General features: G+C 45.7%; 5 protein-coding genes across 5 annotated transcripts, besides 21 other annotated features; all 5 read left to right on the top strand.

Moving 5' to 3' along the window:
- Positions 1-124: 124 nt before the first annotated feature.
- Positions 125-2,875, top strand: Tb11.02.4750 (hypothetical protein, conserved; the record flags this gene model as incomplete). Its single annotated transcript, XM_823671.1, has 1 exon — positions 125-2,875. One exon carries the CDS (start codon positions 125-127, stop codon positions 2,873-2,875), a length of 2,751 nt encoding a protein of 916 aa, XP_828764.1.
- A 348-nt stretch (positions 2,876-3,223) lies between these two features.
- Positions 3,224-3,263: a microsatellite.
- A 964-nt stretch (positions 3,264-4,227) lies between these two features.
- Positions 4,228-4,272: a microsatellite.
- A 371-nt stretch (positions 4,273-4,643) lies between these two features.
- On the top strand, positions 4,644-7,790 carry Tb11.02.4740 (DNA repair/recombination helicase protein PIF1; the record flags this gene model as incomplete). The annotated part of the gene is made up of 1 exon (XM_823670.1): positions 4,644-7,790. One exon carries the CDS (start codon positions 4,644-4,646, stop codon positions 7,788-7,790), a length of 3,147 nt encoding a protein of 1,048 aa, XP_828763.1.
- Positions 7,791-8,707: 917 nt separating this feature from the next.
- Positions 8,708-8,729: a sequence feature (AT_rich).
- Positions 8,730-8,858: 129 nt separating this feature from the next.
- Tb11.02.4730 (DNA repair/recombination helicase protein PIF1) lies at positions 8,859-11,648 on the top strand (the record flags this gene model as incomplete). Its single annotated transcript, XM_823669.1, has 1 exon — positions 8,859-11,648. One exon carries the CDS (start codon positions 8,859-8,861, stop codon positions 11,646-11,648), a length of 2,790 nt encoding a protein of 929 aa, XP_828762.1.
- Positions 11,649-11,751: 103 nt separating this feature from the next.
- Positions 11,752-11,780: a sequence feature (AT_rich).
- A 161-nt stretch (positions 11,781-11,941) lies between these two features.
- Positions 11,942-11,965: a sequence feature (AT_rich).
- A 235-nt stretch (positions 11,966-12,200) lies between these two features.
- Positions 12,201-12,246: a sequence feature (A-rich).
- A 98-nt stretch (positions 12,247-12,344) lies between these two features.
- Positions 12,345-12,418: a microsatellite.
- A 10-nt stretch (positions 12,419-12,428) lies between these two features.
- Positions 12,429-12,453: a sequence feature (AT_rich).
- A 175-nt stretch (positions 12,454-12,628) lies between these two features.
- Positions 12,629-12,667: a sequence feature (AT_rich).
- Positions 12,668-12,982: 315 nt separating this feature from the next.
- Positions 12,983-13,010: a microsatellite.
- A 158-nt stretch (positions 13,011-13,168) lies between these two features.
- Positions 13,169-13,190: a microsatellite.
- Positions 13,191-13,310: 120 nt separating this feature from the next.
- Positions 13,311-13,356: a microsatellite.
- A 52-nt stretch (positions 13,357-13,408) lies between these two features.
- Tb11.02.4710 (hypothetical protein, conserved) lies at positions 13,409-13,942 on the top strand (the record flags this gene model as incomplete). Its single annotated transcript, XM_823668.1, has 1 exon — positions 13,409-13,942. One exon carries the CDS (start codon positions 13,409-13,411, stop codon positions 13,940-13,942), a length of 534 nt encoding a protein of 177 aa, XP_828761.1.
- Positions 13,539-13,644: a sequence feature (A-rich).
- Positions 13,675-13,759: a sequence feature (A-rich).
- A 119-nt stretch (positions 13,943-14,061) lies between the features above and the next one.
- Positions 14,062-14,164: a sequence feature (T-rich).
- Positions 14,165-14,173: 9 nt separating this feature from the next.
- On the top strand, positions 14,174-14,932 carry Tb11.02.4700 (uncharacterized protein; the record flags this gene model as incomplete). The annotated part of the gene is made up of 1 exon (XM_823667.1): positions 14,174-14,932. One exon carries the CDS (start codon positions 14,174-14,176, stop codon positions 14,930-14,932), a length of 759 nt encoding a protein of 252 aa, XP_828760.1.
- Positions 14,933-14,934: 2 nt separating this feature from the next.
- Positions 14,935-14,984: a microsatellite.
- A 39-nt stretch (positions 14,985-15,023) lies between these two features.
- Positions 15,024-15,121: a microsatellite.
- Positions 15,122-15,262: 141 nt separating this feature from the next.
- Positions 15,263-15,285: a microsatellite.
- A 251-nt stretch (positions 15,286-15,536) lies between these two features.
- Positions 15,537-15,566: a microsatellite.
- Positions 15,567-15,978: 412 nt separating this feature from the next.
- Positions 15,979-16,001: a microsatellite.
- A 146-nt stretch (positions 16,002-16,147) lies between these two features.
- Positions 16,148-16,179: a microsatellite.
- Positions 16,180-16,313: the final 134 nt, after the last annotated feature.

The raw sequence follows: 16,313 nt of genomic DNA, 5'->3' as shown, positions 1-16,313 counted from the left end.
TACTTGTAACTCGTTTCGAACTATCACTTGCTTCCTGTGTCTCTCGCTGCCACACGTCCAATTTTCTTTAACTTGTATTATGCAGACTGGGTAGTGAAGGAGTAAGAGATAGCTGAGGCACCGAATGACTATCCTACACCACCCGGTACCTTCCAGGTCTTTCCGCTCATGGGAAGTTATTGCCGGAGGCCCTCAGATGCAGTTATGCGTGCAAGAGCGCACCTGTGAGGGAATGCGAAAGAACAAGCGAATCGTCCACCGCTTGTTTTACGGTGAAGCGGATCTCAAGAAATATCGCATCATTCGCTCATCCAATCGGGTAGACTATCAGTCGATGACGGATGGTAGTGGGAGAAACATTGCTGAGGAAAGTACAGGCCCCCGTATGCGACTGGTGTTGGCCACGTCTGACTCACGGGATGAAATCATGAGGGATTGGGATGAGTTGAAGGCAAAGGGGATGCCTCCGTGCGGCGGGAATTGGGGCCTTGGAGTTTCCCAGCAGAGCAGCGCCTCCTCCATTGGACATCAGGGGAGTGAGTTGAGCCCATTTCAGCGCTCCCCCGTTTGCCCCAACTGGACAGGAATTGGGGGAAGCCATCTAGCGTGGGAAAATGCAACTGAGTACTCGCCACTCTCCGACCTGAGTGCGAGCCCCCAGTTCACGTGTCTTCCCGTACAAGGGGGAAGTAGCGCAGATGCCTACGATGCCTGCCTCATACGTATCATGGAAATGTGGGATTGGACCCATCCTTTCGAGACCGCTGCGTATGTGACCGTTGTGGCTGCTGGGTGGTGGTGTCAAGTATTGCAGTGGTCGTTTATTTTTATCATTTCCCTGGTAATGGGTTTACTGCGGTGTCGGCAGTTTATGACTGAAAAGGAAGAAAGGGAAGGGAAGGCTAGGATACTTTATGTGACGAATTTTCTCGTCATGAATGTATCTAAAAACGTTATCCATTTCGTGTCTGGGGTTGTGTGTCTGCATTGGCTTGTCGTGTGGTTGGCACCGCAGTGGACGTTGATTAATATTTTTGAGCACGTGATACCGCCGCTGATAATTGCATCACTCCTTCACACAGGATTCAGGCGGCTAATAGGGACTCCACTGGTCAGAAGAACGAAGCCCCTTTCCTCCAAAACTGAGTCTGCAGCGAGTTGTGGGTTCAATTACTCGCTGCTTTCGTCGGGTAGTAACGTGTGCACCGGAGCCTTTTCCGGACACAATTCCGGGAGTCCAGTTCGACGGGAAGCGAATGCAGCGGCAGGGGGTACCGCCTTCTTCGGTGAACGCTGCGACCGCAATTCACTTGCAAACCGCCAACCATCAACGCCTTCACTACGGTCGCGTGAATGGCTGCGGGGAGACGGCTTGGTGGGAGACAGCGGAGCCTGGGAGAGAAGTGGCACAACGAACACGACAACGATCTTTGTCGAGGTTGATGTCCCCCAGGGGAGTGTAAACTCGCTACAGGCCGTACTGGCTAACGCAGTGCGTAGCGAGAGGCAGGGGAACTATTTCTTCCGATGCAACAAAACGCTGAGTCGTCAAACACTTGTAAGCACTAAAGATGGAAGCGAGTTCACTCTCTCTACAGTGTACATGTTGGCCGGTGCACGGGAGTCGCTGCGTACGGATACGAATGCTTCCTGTGGACTTGACTTCCCGGTGGGACCACAGCAAGGAGAGCAAAGCGCAGTGCAGAGTTTGGCTGGCGCCGAGAGCAGTGCGGAGTCGCCACCTTCAGCAGACCCCGCCATCAAATCGATGAGAACACCCATCACACTGCCTTCCTTACTTGGATTTGCCAAAGATGAGGGCCTGCTAACGTGGAGTTACGACATTGCTGGGTCCGAGCGTGAAGACGGATCTCTTAGGTTGCGCGCTTGCTATACCATAACTTCAAGTACTAACCTTCCGGAAAGTACGCGTCACGAGTTGACTAAACAACTATCGTGTAAGGCGGATGCCATAGTGGAGCTACTCGGTACAAGTGGTGCTGAAATCCGCACGGCGGTACCGAAAGAAGACCGACAGCGCACCACATCGTTGCATGTGTCTCCTGTCCGCTCTGCGGTGTGCACCACTCCCCCAGCACATGTGCAGGATGGGGTAGCAGAGAACATTCCCAAGTGTGAGGAAAACAATGGTGCACTGCAGATAGCCGAATATGTGATCAAGGAAATTTTCTTGAAGTGCAAGTGGGATTTTGTGTCGCAAAAGAAAGGGGCGACGCTGTGGACTGCAGACACGCAGTGGTCGGATAAAAAGGCGGTAAAGGTGGTCGTACACATTCCTCGAGCCACCCTGGCGGATGTGGATTCAGTTGTGAATGACCCTCATTTGGTTAGTGTAATGGACAACATGGTGGAGGCAAAAGTGCTGGTGAGAAAGGTATCTTCCGACGTTCACATTTATCACACAAAGTTTAGTTCCCCTTTTTGGGGAATTTCGGCGCGTGATGTCGTGACACGTACCGCCGTCTCGTTCTACCCAAGCGAAGATCAGCGCGTTGCCATGGGTCTCGAAGGAGGTAAACCCATGTTTCTACATACTTCTGTGGATGCTCCGAGTGAGGTACCAACTTTAGCAGGTTTCGTACGTGCGCGTGTTTTCGCATTTGGTGTGTTAGCTGAAGTAGCAGTTGGTGATGATGGTCTGGAAGGAGTGCGAGTGACCCGATGTATAGCAGCTGACCCCGAGGGTTTACTTCCAGGTTACGTTGTGAACGCGCTTTCGGTGATGCAACTTGACAGCATTCTCACATTTGCGAAGTTCGTGAAAAAGCGGGCGAGGGCTTCCGTTTCTGGTGCCGCATCGCAATGTTTTGGACGTGAGAGTGAGGAAAGGGCGGAAGCAACACCTGCCGTTTGACACCTCCACATGTCCTCGATGGAGGTCTACTTCCTTGGTTGTTTGCATGTTAATTACACCTTATCTTTTAATATTGGGAGAAGTCCCGTGCGTACCCATTTCCCCGCAAATATAGCATGACCAGTGGTGTTACCGTTAAACAAACCGATTAAACGTGTAGGAAAAGCACACGCGGGAATTGAAAATTGTACATGTTGTTGTTGCAAATGGTTGAGCAAAGGTAGAAAGGCGTTAAAGTTGTGGTCTAACATAGCTCCACCATGCGCTAAGCGTTGCTACGCTCCCACTTCTAGAGTTCACATCACTTTTGGGGTTATTTTTCTTTTTCGTTTCTCTCGTCTCACGCACATATGTATATACATATATATATATATATATATACATATATGTGCGTGTGTGGAGCTGTTTTGGGGTCTATTACTTTGAATTTTCGTTCCTTAATTTTCCTCGTATTGGGGTATCTATTCCCGATTCTTGTTTTTTTTTTTTTTGAACTCCCGAGAGGTATGCTTCATGTACAGAATGTTGCTTTTAGTGTGAAGTGCAAACGCCGTATCATTGTTGCTTTTTTGTAACCGCGTGTACCGTTTCGTGGCATTCAGTTGTTTTAATAAGATTTGGAGGAGACTAGCTGTAAACATACGTATTCCCCCTCAAATGGAAGGGAGAGGCAAAAGTACGTTTACATTTGTGTAATAAAAGCGTTGAATTTGCTTTGATTATGACTACTTTTGCTTGACTTTCTAAGGGGCCGCGGTGTTGTTTCATGTGTACTCTGCAAATTGACCACTCTTTGTCTCATCACTCAGCTTTGTTTAATCTCCACCTGCAAATATACCTTCTTGCCTCTGTTTATCCTCATTTGTTTTTGAACAACAACAACAATAAATAAATAAACGGAAACAGTGTATATAGGCTCCAGCGGCGAGTGGTGATACCGCAGCCCTCAGGAGGCGGTAGGAACTGCATTTGACCGCAACCCACTCAACAGAGGGGTTAGTAACAATAATTGTGCATGGGTAGGAGCTGTAACTGCGTAAAACAGAGCGCAGTCCGAGAAGAGGGAAAAAAGGTAAGAGTGGATTCTCACCACTACTACCACCAACGCACCCACGGACAGCCGCAGGCGACAAGCTGTGCGGCTCCATATAGACTCAGAGACCCGCACAAACTCTCTGCCTCCTCCTTCATTCAAATTAAAAGGGACGAAGGAGGAGGCAGAGGATAACGGGGAAAAGGTGTGTGAGTTTTGTACACCTATTCGTGGAGAAACAAAGTAAAAAAAGAAAGAAGGGCACGAGTCAGCACCTCCCGTCATACGCTCATAGACACATATCTTTTATAGAAGTGACATAGATATATATATATATTTATTTATTTACATTTGTATATATATAAGACGGCCGAATTTTTAAAATTGTTACTTCGTGTCGCGGCCGTACCTTTTTCAAATAATCTCCTCAGACGGGTTAACTCACAAATTCCCAATTCAAAGGTGTGTGCAGTGGAAAAGAGACAGACGTGCTACCGTGAAGAGAAAAACAGAAAAGAAAATACAGGAAGACTGTGAGATTGGAGAAGGAATAAAGAGAAACAACGGAATTTAACACCTTAAGACATCGGCGTAGAGCTGAGGAGGGTGTGTGAAAGCAAACAAAAGAAAGACACGTGGAGAAGAGGAAAGAAAGCGGGTTAACGTGAGCGTGTGGTTTGGGGTTTGTTTTTCAAGTAAACCACAGCAGTTTGCGGTGATAGTGCAGTCGGACCAATGTCTTCAAAGACGGTAGTTTGGAGCAGTTTAGGGCGGTTCATGCGCACCTCCCACCATAGGCTTCTCGACGAAAAATTGTTCCCAGCTTCCCACAACCGCCACGTCCAGTCGCGATTGTTGTCTACCCCGTTATCACTGATTGCGGTACCGTCGTGGATGTCAAAGTGTCGCACCTCAGCCGTTCGGCTCTCACGTCACCCTCCTCAGGTTTCGGGGCAAGAGCCTTGCGCCGTTACCGCATCATCAAGCGTGGGAACGTGGCATGGCTCCAGCCCTGCTGGACTTCGTCGGTGCCAACATGTACGATCATTAAACGGCTGGACAACGCCTGGTGATGTGCCCATACGGCATGGAAGCAGAAGTATCGCAACCATTGCCACTGGATGCGGTGGTGTTGGTGCTGGTGGGATTAATAGCTCAGTCGATGTTGCTGAGGTTAGTGGTGTTAGTACATCCGGAGTTGCAGCTGCTCCTACGGTAGCGCTTCCGCCTGGACCTCCTGTGGAGAAACCGCCGCTCATTTGTGTCGTTAGGCGAGCCACACGCGGTGGTGCTGCTGCTGACTCGGTTGGGACGGGAACTCCTGGAAAATGTGATAAACCTCCCGACTCTTCCAACACGTTGGTTGGTACAATAGCCCGGGTGCTGAGTAGTAGTGGGGAATGTGGACGCCACAGCAATGCAAACCAAGAGGGATATTCTCTTGGATCACGGCCGGCTAGGAAAATATTAGTTAAACTGGAGGCTGATACGGTCGCAGCCCCTCTTGCCGATACTAAGGAAAAGCAGATATATGTTCAGCAACAACCGGTGGTTGTGGCACAATCACCTTTAGCGAGAAGCAGTAGCACCGTTACTTGGGAAGAAGGGGACACGCTTGTGTACAATATTTTTACTCAGCGGGTAGTGAAAAGCTCGTCGGCCAGTATCCGCGCGCTCTCTGTACTTGGTGTAGGAGTTCGTTCCAGTGAGAAGGAGCTTTCCGTAGTTGATCCGCATGCACTGGTGGAGTTTCGTGATAAACTCCGTGAGAAAGAGGTTAGTTGGCCATCTGCGTGGCGTAGTTCCCTTTTTAACCAATTACAACACGTACTGCTAAAAGACCAGCCTATGGAAGAGATGATATCCCGAGTTCATGAGCTGCTACAGCTGCACTACCAGCGTGTGAAGCGTTCGTGCGTGGCAAACGTTACTAAGGGAGAACCCGACACGAAAACGGAAGAGGCGAACCCGGCTGGCGATGAGGTTGCTATAAACGGTGAAATGACATACCATGAACGGTTGCTTGGCTACCCTGACTTAAACGAAGAACAGAGGCGTGTAGTAGACTTTGTGCTTCGCGGCTACAACACGTATATTGGTGGAGGGGCAGGGACTGGAAAGTCTCTTCTTCTGCGGGTAATAAGGCAAGAACTTGTCAGCCGAGGCCTTACGGTAGCAACCACAGCGACAACAGGCATAGCAGCAAGGCGTTTGAATGGGGCAACGCTACATCACTGCTTCGGTGTGAATGTGTATGGTGAGTTTACACGGCGAGCGGAGTTGAAGGAGTTCGATGTGATTATCATAGATGAGGTTTCCATGCTATCAAAGGAGCTATTTGAGTCACTTGAATTCCAGCTCCGCCGGGCGAACGGTGTGGATTTACCTTTCGGTGGCGTGCAAGTTATCTTGTCTGGTGATTTCCTCCAACTGGGTGCGATCTGTTCCGTATCGCTTGTCCACTCGTCAGTGTTCCGCCGTAATTTTGCAATGCTCAAGCTCCAGCGGGTTGTGCGGCAGGAAGGGAGTAGTATTTTCGCCCAGCAGTTACAGGAATTGCGACGGGGTACAGTGCCGCATGATCTGCAAGACACGGTTCAATTCCTATCCCCACCAGAAACAGCGAAATGGTTAGAGGGTGAGGGAAAGGGCGCGGTGAAGTTGCTCCCCACGAACAAGGAAGTGGATGAGGTGAATCAAGCAGAGCTGGACAAGCTTCCCAGTGATCTTGTCGTATATCCCGCACAAATGCAAGCTCCATCACTGGTTGGACGGTGGACTGCAACATATATACTGGAGGCTGTGGTGAAAGACACGAAAATGATAGATACGCATAAGTTAACCAGGGCGCTAGAGCAGTATGTGCTTGATTTCCTTCAGAAAACACCTTATGCCAGTGATTATACGCTACCGGTTGTAGGTCAGCGGTACATTGTGCTGTACAAACTGTTTGTTGATGCCTTCGCATTTCGAGTTCGTATACCACAAGACATGAGTGAGAAGGACATGCGGGACCTTGCGCTGCATCTGCGTGGTTTGGAAACATGGCTTCCGGCGTGTGGGCTTGGGGTTTTCTTGAGAGAAATCCTTGACTCACCTGACGGACTGCATACCGATGCAGACGATTACACGCTAACGCGATATGCAGAGCTTCACCCCATGGCGTCTCCGCTACGCCTCAAGAAGGGTGCTAAAGTGATGTTGCGTACAAACCTCGCCCCAGGTCTCGTAAATGGTAGTCTTGGTGTAGTTGTCGGGTTCAAAGAACTTAGTGCAAAGCACCTTCCGCGATTTGTAAACACACCAGGAAGGATAGCCGCAGTTGAAAATTACGCCGAGTACCTACGGTACGAGCACGGCTTCACCACTGCGTTTGCACCCGAGGTAGATTTCGGAGGGGGGCGCGTGATTGTTGTCCCACCCGTTCTTTTCTCAGTTGGAGGGCTGTCAAACACGAACCACTACCATGTAGGCATCGTATCCCTGCCCCTTAGTTTAGCATATGCCTTCACCGTTCATAAGGTGCAGGGACTAACGCTTGCCGGTCGTGTCCATCTCGAACTGTCCCGCATGTGGCCCTGTGATCATTTGTTATACGTCGCCATGAGTCGTGTACGCAACCCAGAGCAACTGACGGTGTCATCGTTTCACAACAGTCTCGTGCGATGTGCGTCTGAATGTCTCCTCTTCGATGACTCGTTGCCTCCGGTTGAACAAGTGCGGGTTTTGCCACACTTCTTCCAGGCAAGCTGGCAGCGCACACCCAGTAGACGTAAGGCGGCACTCCAGCGGAAAAGGGAGCAGGCAAAGCAATCCAAGCAAAAGAAGGCTGCGAAACTGAAAGAAGCAATGATAAAGCAAGCGAAGGAAGCAACACCGTAAAATCATAGCCGGGTTGCCACACAAACATACCGGGTAAAATGCGCGTGCTCTGCTATTTACTGCTTCTGGATGCGTGCACAAGGTTGAGGGACGACAATACATGGGTTCTCTCATGTGCTTTATTTTATTGGTGCCATATAGTTGTGTCATTAACTGTACAGTTTATCCGCTTATTCTTTATTTGGTGCAGTGATCCCTTGAAAATTGCGGAGGGTATGTGCTTCTGATTTTTCCCACCGTTTTCCTCCCTCTCCGTCACAAAAAAAAAAAAAAATACCTTCTCTAAGTCTCCCCACGCTTGCTTCCTTTCGTATGTCTTAAGATGGCTTGCCACAGGAAGGGAGAAGGATTTTGTCGTTACTACTGTTGTTACTATCTCTTGCCCATTCCCATTCCAGCGAAGTTCTCTCAAAAGTGGCAAAGAAGCTCTAACAACATTTGTAAATCCATTCGCAGTGACTACACGTGCTGTGTACGGGAGTGGTGGAATAATTCGTGTTTATTTTTGGCGTTTCTTTTCATTCCTCCCCTCGTATATATTTTTTTGTTTCGTTTGTTGTTCGCGTGTAATTTAGACTAAAAATTGGTACCATGGACTATGCTAACCTTCCATACGTTTTCGTACTTGTGTATGTCCGTTTGTTTGCACTTGCACTTGCACTCGTACCTGCACCTCCATCTCTCTTTTCTTTATGTAACAACCTATGCCTAATACGAAAAGTTATTATTCTTAGACGCACAAACAGTAGATTAACCATACAGCAAGTTTTTTTTAAAAAAAAGAGAAAACGAAAAGATCTTTAAAGCCAAAAAAAAGCAAAAAAGATACACCATAAACATTCCCACTAGATCAAGCTACAAAGAGGTATATATACGAGCTACCTCTAAGCGTCTATAAAAGCACTTATTTTCTTTTCTTTTTTTATTTTATTTTTAATTCCCTCTCTTCCCCCTTTTTTCCGGTTGCTGTTGTCCTTTTTACAACGATCCAGCAGCAGCAACTGATACTATTCCAACGACATCCACCGAGGAAATCGAGTTAAAGAGCCTTTTACTCGTGCATACGTTATGTTGCGTCGGCTCCTCCAACCAGCGTACAATGTGGCGTTGTCGGGTACATCAGCTTCAACTCTACCACGTAAAAGCGCTTCTGTCGGACTCGTTCGCACCGCACTGATGCCTGTTGACTACAACGCCGGTGCACTATTTTGTGCCATGCGCTTCACCAGTGGAACGGAGAAGGAGCGCAAGCGTGAGCCCAAGAGGGGCTCAAAGCGACGTTCCAAAGCAACGACGACCCTCTCAACACCCACAGACGCGCAAACTTCAGTGACGGGGGCGCGGGAAGGCGTTGCACTGCCTCAGGAAAACATGCCAGACGCCATCCAACCCCCTGCCACTCTGGAGGTGCGCGCCGCTGAAGTTAAGGAGGAGCCCCTGGCAGCCACACCACCACAAATTCAGCCACAAGAGGAAACGATGGGGCCAATAGACGGTGAGCCTCAACTACCCCTTCATTCGACGTTGGTGTACAACGCACTGACTGGCCGTATGACATCGGAGACATCACCATCCTTCTTATGCTTGAAGAGCATAGGGTTTGGTGTCAACAACAAACGGCAGCTGTACGTTGAGAAGCCCGATGTCCTCCGGGACCTCGCGCAGAGAATGAGGAAGGGTACGGCGACGCTCCCCTCCAACTGGCCCGTAACAATTATCCGTGCCCTCGGGGTGATCCTACGCAACCGCAGAGTTGAAGATCCAGCCGAAGCGATTCAGCAGATGATGCAGGTGAAGATTAACAACCTAACGCACAGCCGTTACGCCGCCGTTGTCAATGCTGTGGGCGATACGGACCTGCAGAATATCCTAGACGGTGGCTTGGCCGATGAGTTTGTTGCGGTTGATCTTAACGAGGAGCAGGAGAAGGTCATTAACCTGGCCCTGAAAGGCCACTTGATGTACATTGGTGGCAGTGCTGGTACAGGAAAGACGGTTTTGCTACGCGCCTTGTGTAGACGGATGCAAGCGGAGGGATTGCGCGTTGCAATGACGGCCACCACAGGTGTTGCTGGTTGCCACATTGGAGGTTCAACCTTCCACCACGCCATGGGAGTTTCCGCCCAGGGTGACTTCGTGCGAAAGAACCACCTATTGAGCTACGACGCTATCATCATTGATGAAGTGTCTATGTTGCCTAAGAAAATGTTTGAGGAGTTCGATAGGGTTCTCCGTGAGGAAGCTGGTGCGCCGGACGTGCCCTTTGGCGGGGTGCAAATCATCCTCTGTGGTGATTTCCTGCAGCTAGGTGTGATCAATGAGCCCCCGATAATCCATTCCACTACTTTCCGGGAGAAATTCGTGAAGATCCGCCTGGAAACTCAGGTTCGCCAAGCCAAGAGCAGTCTTTTTGCAGATGCGTTGCAACAAATGCGTGTAGGACTTGTGCCGGAAAGTTTGACAGCGTCTGTTGAACAGCTTCCACCGGGAACTATGGTACCGGCAGCCGTGAACCTTCTTCCAACCAACAAGGAAGTAAACACAGCGAATGAAGAAGAACTGAAACGCCTTCCCGGAGATGCTGTCACCCTTACGCCGGAGACGGGTATAACAGCTCTTAGGTGTGACACCACAGCAACACTCCTCATGAGGACAACGAAGGATTTCAAAGTGGAGGAGTTTACAAAGCACTTGCGTGGATTGCTGCAAGCCACAGTTGACATCCCTAGGGCATCCATGGTGTCTGCCTACCGTATCTACGAAGATGGTCATGCCGTACGCGTTTACCTTCCGCAGAGCGAAAGTGTTGCTTGGCGTGACGCGATACGCGAGCGTTTCCTAGAAGTTGCAGGCCTGATCAATGACTTAGACATAGGAGCCACTGTGACGGAGATTATACCCAGCGGAGACGGTCTGCACACGCCAGAGCACGAGGAATGTCTGCAGAGGCTTATGGCAAAGCACCCCATCGCGCAACCGCTTACGCTAAAGAAGGGGTGCCGCGTCCTTTTGCGTACCAACCTCACTTCACGTTTAGTCAACGGGAGTATTGGTACAGTAGTGGACTTCGTGGAGTGTAGTATGGAAAATATTCCTGTTGCCCTTCGTTGCGAACGTGTGAACCGCTGCGTCGATAGGTATCGTATTTACTGCACGATGGAATGCGGCATGCCCGTACCGCTTTTACCTGTAGTTAAGTTCCATAGTGGTGAAACGATTGTTGTCCCGCCGTGGGAATTTTTGGTTGGTGGAAATCCCATTACCCAGTACTACAGTCTAAGCAGCGTATCCCTGCCCCTTAGTTTAGCATATGCCTTCACCGTCCATAAGGTGCAGGGACTAACGCTTGTTGGTCGTGTCCATCTCGAACTGTCCCGCATGTGGCCCTGTGAGCATTTGTTATACGTCGCCATGAGTCGTGTACGCAACCCAGAGCAACTTAGTATGTCTTCTTTTGACCCCAAGATGGTGCTGGCAAATGAGGCTTGTGTCAAGTTTGACCGTGAACTTAATACCGTAGACAATTTGCCATCGTTAGCCGAGTACCCCGTGTCCTCATGGAAGCGCTGTAATGATATGGTTTATCATTTACGGCGTCAGGGGACTTCTTTAGACCGGTACTTGCAAAATGGAGCAGCAAAAGAAGGTGGAAGTGTTCCCGTACAGCAGTTAGGTCTTTCGGGTCCTGTTAAAGGGTCGTTAGAACATTCGATGGTTGTGTCACGACGGTTGCGAAAGCTGATCAAGCAGACTGAGCGCACCATACGTATGCACGAGCGCCGCCAAAAGAAAATGGCGGTGGAGGGTGCAAAACAGACTGACACCACCAAGGCCTCCTCTGGTGAGTCGTTGGAATAGAATCGAATTAAAAACTTTGTTTCTTTGTTGTTGTTTTTTTTTTAATTTATTGTTTGTTACAGTTCTTCCTTACCCTTGTATTTTTATCGTGTTTTGTCTAATGTTTTTTTATTATTATTATTTTGTTTTAAAGGATAAGTTTCTCCCTTCCCTTTGTACATTTCCCCACCCTTTCTTGTTTTTTGTTTTACTACACCTCTTCTTCCCTTCCCCTTACAATTTAGATGACGGACTGTTTCTTTGGTGGAAGTCCAACATATATTTCCTTCCCCTCTTACGAATCACACACGCACATATATATTTATATATTTATATATGAATATGCAAACACAAGTATTCCCCTCTTCGTTTTTTTTATGTTTTCTTTTATTTTATGTTTTATGTTCCACTTCGGAGCCGTTGGTCGTATATTTCTTCGTTCATTATACATTTCAGAAGGACGAGAGAACAAAAGAAGAAGAGGGAAGGAAAAAATATATATATATATACGCCTCAGGGATCCGAAATATAGAGCCTCTACATATTCTGCTGCATGAAACGGCCGAATTATCTTTTTTATTTTTTTTTATTTTTATCTTTTTTTTAATTTTTTATTTTTGGTCTTGTGTTTGCGCGTGATTCAGTTGATTCCTCTTTATTTTTATTTTGTTTTGTAGATTGGTAAATGGAACAGCCAGAGGATGTGTAAAAGGACCCCATAGACACATACACATACACATATATATATACATCCACATTCATTCATTCACTCACTCACTTTTACACACACAATTTAATCGCAAAAAAAAAATAATAAATAAATAAACACAAACACTTTCAATTGTTTTTTTTTCAATTTTTCTCCCGCGCGGCGCGAACCGTTTTTCAATACGATGAGCGCTGTGGCACCATAGACGCAAAAAAAAAAAGAAGTTAAAATACATCAGTGAGGTTCTACAATTGGCGGAGAGGAAACACAAAAAGAAAAAAGAAGGGAGTCGAATAAATAAAAAAAATAAAAAATATATATATTTATATAACAACACATCACTTCCCAATTCACTTCACACTTTACTTCGCACAACAACACAAACGTAAAGGAGGAGGAGGAGGAAAAGAGAGGTGGTTAAAAAAAGAAAAGAAAAACATATGCAAACATATTTTAAGCCCACAAAACCTTTTACTTAACGTACACCTGCAGTCATCATTACCAACCTGTTGTGATTTGTTTTGTCATTTCTTTACCCCTTTTTATAAATGAAAATATTTTTGGCTAAAAGAAACCTGTTGAAAGGGGGAAAATACCATAGAGTTCTTTATTATTATGATATCGTGTTGTATTTTTGTTGTTTCCTTTATTATTATTATTGTTATTATTTTATTTGTTTGAGCGCGGTTGGTTTCGGGCTGTGTGGAATGTTTGCATATTTGTAACGGTATCTTTCTGTTGTTGTTTTGTTGTGCGGAGGTGAAGTGGAGCAGGGGCAAAAGTGAATATAGAAATTAAGAAGAAGGAAAATGGGGCAATTAATTTTTAAACAATATATATATATATATATATATCAAAACTTAAATTTCTTTTAAGAAATAAAAAGAAAAAAAGAAAAGCTGGTACCGAGAATGGAGCAACCCTTGCGAAATCAAATTAAAAAAAAAACACACACACAAATAGAAAAGAACGGGATAAGAATAATAATAATAATAATAATGGTGATGATTATAATGGTAAATGCAATAAGGCCTCTACTCTATTCATACATTTTTTTGCGTGAAATGTAACGATGATACGACACCCTTTTATAATTATTTTTTTTTGTTTTCCTCTCCACCTTTTTGTTTTCTCGCCTCTCTCATCATATATTTCTTGCCTTCACACATTTTTCTCATGGCTGTTTTTTTTTCCATTTACGATTTCTTTTGTTTTTTGTTGTTTTTGTTGTTTGTTATTATTCTTTCTTTCTTTACTTTGTTTTTTGTTTTTCGAAGTTTTTTTTTCTTTTTTCCCTTTGTTTTTTTTAAAATTCCTACATATTATGGGTATCTTCGGTTTCTATTTATGTTTCCTTTTTTTTTTTATCATTTTTATTATTACTTTAAATTTTGTTTATTACTGTTTTTCTTTTGTTTGTTTTGTCACCTTCTGTTGCTCTCATTATTATCATTGTACACAACCGTCTCGTGTTGTTGTTGTTGTTTCCTTCTTTTTTTTTTCGTGTGCTGTAGTTAAAGAGATTCAATCGAGAAAAAAAAGAATAATAACAATAATAAAAAGGATAGAGCAACGTGAGAAGGAAAGAGAACGTCAAAATAGGTGAAGTCAACATTTTTTTTTGAAAAAAAAAAGAAAAAAAAAGAGGAGAATAGCATCAAGTGAAGGTGGGTCTTTACACCAGCGTTGCTGTTATTACCATTTTTGCTTTAAATAACAGTACGTAGAATAAACAAAAAAAAATCTATATTAAAAAAAAAAGAGAAGAAAATAAGTGAACAAAGAACGCGTATATCAACAACAACAAAAAAAACAAAAGAAAAAACAAGCGGTTAAAATGGCGGGCTTTCAAATACCTGAAAAGCGCGAGCAGCTTACAGTCATGGCGCGGATCGCTGAACAGTGTGAGCGGTATGACGAGATCCTCGTTTGCATGAAACGGGTCGTAAAACTGAACCCCGTCCTGTCGTCGGAGGAGCGCAATCTTCTCTCCGTCGCGTATAAAAACGTCATTGGAGCCCGTCGTGCCTGTTGGAGAAGCATCAGCGCACTGGAGCAGAAGGAGGATCTGAAGAAAGAAAAGAATGTTACACTCATTAAGGCCTTCAAGCGCCAAATCGAAAAGGAATTAAGTGACATTTGCATCGACATTTTGGAACTTATCGAGAAGCATCTGCTGCCTAATGCTGAGACGGATGAGACGAAAGTGTATTACCTCAAGATGAAGGGCGACTATCACCGTTACTATGCCGAAATTGAAACCAATACAGAGGAACAGAAGGACAAGGCGCTGGAGGCTTACACGCAGGCAATGCAATACAACGCTTCATTGAAACCGACGAGCCCTATTCGCCTCGGACTCGCATTAAACTTCTCCGTTTTCTATTACGAAATCCTGAAGAGTCCTGACCGCGGTTGCCAATTGGCACGCGAGGCCTTTGAGGAGGCGCTGAGCGATCCGGATGTGTTGGATGAGGAACAACACAAAGAAGCGGCACTCATCATGCAACTGTTGCGTGACAACCTCGCCTTATGGACAGAAGACGCACATCCGGAAGGACGGGATGACGGAACTGCGATGGAGGAATTGGAGTGAGTTTTCTTCATTTCCATCTATTTTTTCTTTCTTTCTTTCTTTCTTGCCTTCTGGTCTCGGTTGGCTAACGGCACCGTGATGGAAAGAAGACGTGCGTGTATGTCTTTGTGTGTGTGTGTGTGTGTGTGTTTGTGTCTTTACGTGTCTTTGTGTGTGTGTGTGTGTATGCGTGTGTCTGAATTTGTGGGTTAAGGCAAGTACGTAAAGAGAAAGAAATATACACATATATCTGCATCTACATATAAATGTTTGTTTATATACACCAAGAGGAAAACAAAAGCAAAAACAGAAAGAAAATGACACATGTGAGTGAGTGAATCTATCTATCTATGTGTGTGTGTGTGTGTGTGTGTTTAGAGAGAAAGATCGACCGATCGGCTAAAAGAAAGGGGAAAAGGCATGGGTGAGACAAGAGGAAAAAAAAAAGGAGTAAATAATGTAAGAAGAAAGGAAAGGAAAGGGCGGAATAGAGAAAAAAGTATACAATTCATCCGCACCGGAATGCAAAGCTGCAGCAAATGGTTGAAGGTTTGAGGTCATGAAGGGGAGGAGTAAATGAAAAAAAGAGAGGTTTGAAAGGAAATAAAGGTGGAGAGGAAGGACCATATAAATATATACATATATATATATATATGTGGAAAAAAAACTGACGAGGCACGGGGAACAAAGCGTAATAAGCGAACCCAATGGACGAGTATTACGAAAAGACTGAAGGCAATGTTGCCAGAACGAAAGTAAAGAAAAGATGAGAAAGGAAGTTAAATGTATATTTACTTACATTTGCACTTATGCATATATTCGTGAATGTATGTCGACATGCGTGAAGGGGGAGAGGTGTGCACGACATCAACCCACGGGGTTTATGTGATGACCATGTGAAAGTGGACTTGCGAACTGTTGATTGAGCCGTTGCGCACTTCCGTAAGGGAGGTGGAGGGAAAAGGAATGAAGGACTAAAGTGGGACAAAACGCGCATTTTTCGCCTCAAACTTCCTCCGAAATAAAAGTTAGTGAATGGCCTAAGTAACGAGGAAAGAAACAGGACACTTTTTTTTTCTTTTCTTTTCTTCCTTATATTTTCCGACCCCCACCTCACTTTCGTTGCAGTTGGGACACACCCATCAACTTATAATGGTAAATATTGTAGTAATTACTGCGGTTGTTCCCACATTACTGTTCCTGCTGTCTATATTATGGCCATATAGTATATATATATGTGTGTGTGTGTGTGTGTGTACATATGTGTGCTGGCACCTGCATGCACTCTCTCGATTAGTTGGTTTTACATATGATTAGTGACTGAGGACTCTAAACGGTGACAAATTTGCATTGAGTGATGAATCAAGGAAAGGAAGAATATGGAAAGATGTGAAAAGGGAAT

The sequence above is a fragment of the Trypanosoma brucei genome (assembly GCF_000002445.2).
Source record: "Trypanosoma brucei brucei TREU927 chromosome 11 chr11_scaffold01 genomic scaffold, whole genome shotgun sequence".
Taxonomy (NCBI): Eukaryota; Euglenozoa; class Kinetoplastea; order Trypanosomatida; family Trypanosomatidae; genus Trypanosoma; species Trypanosoma brucei.
The sequence above is the reverse complement of the archived record's forward strand: the minus strand, read 5'-3'. Positions and strand labels throughout refer to the sequence as shown.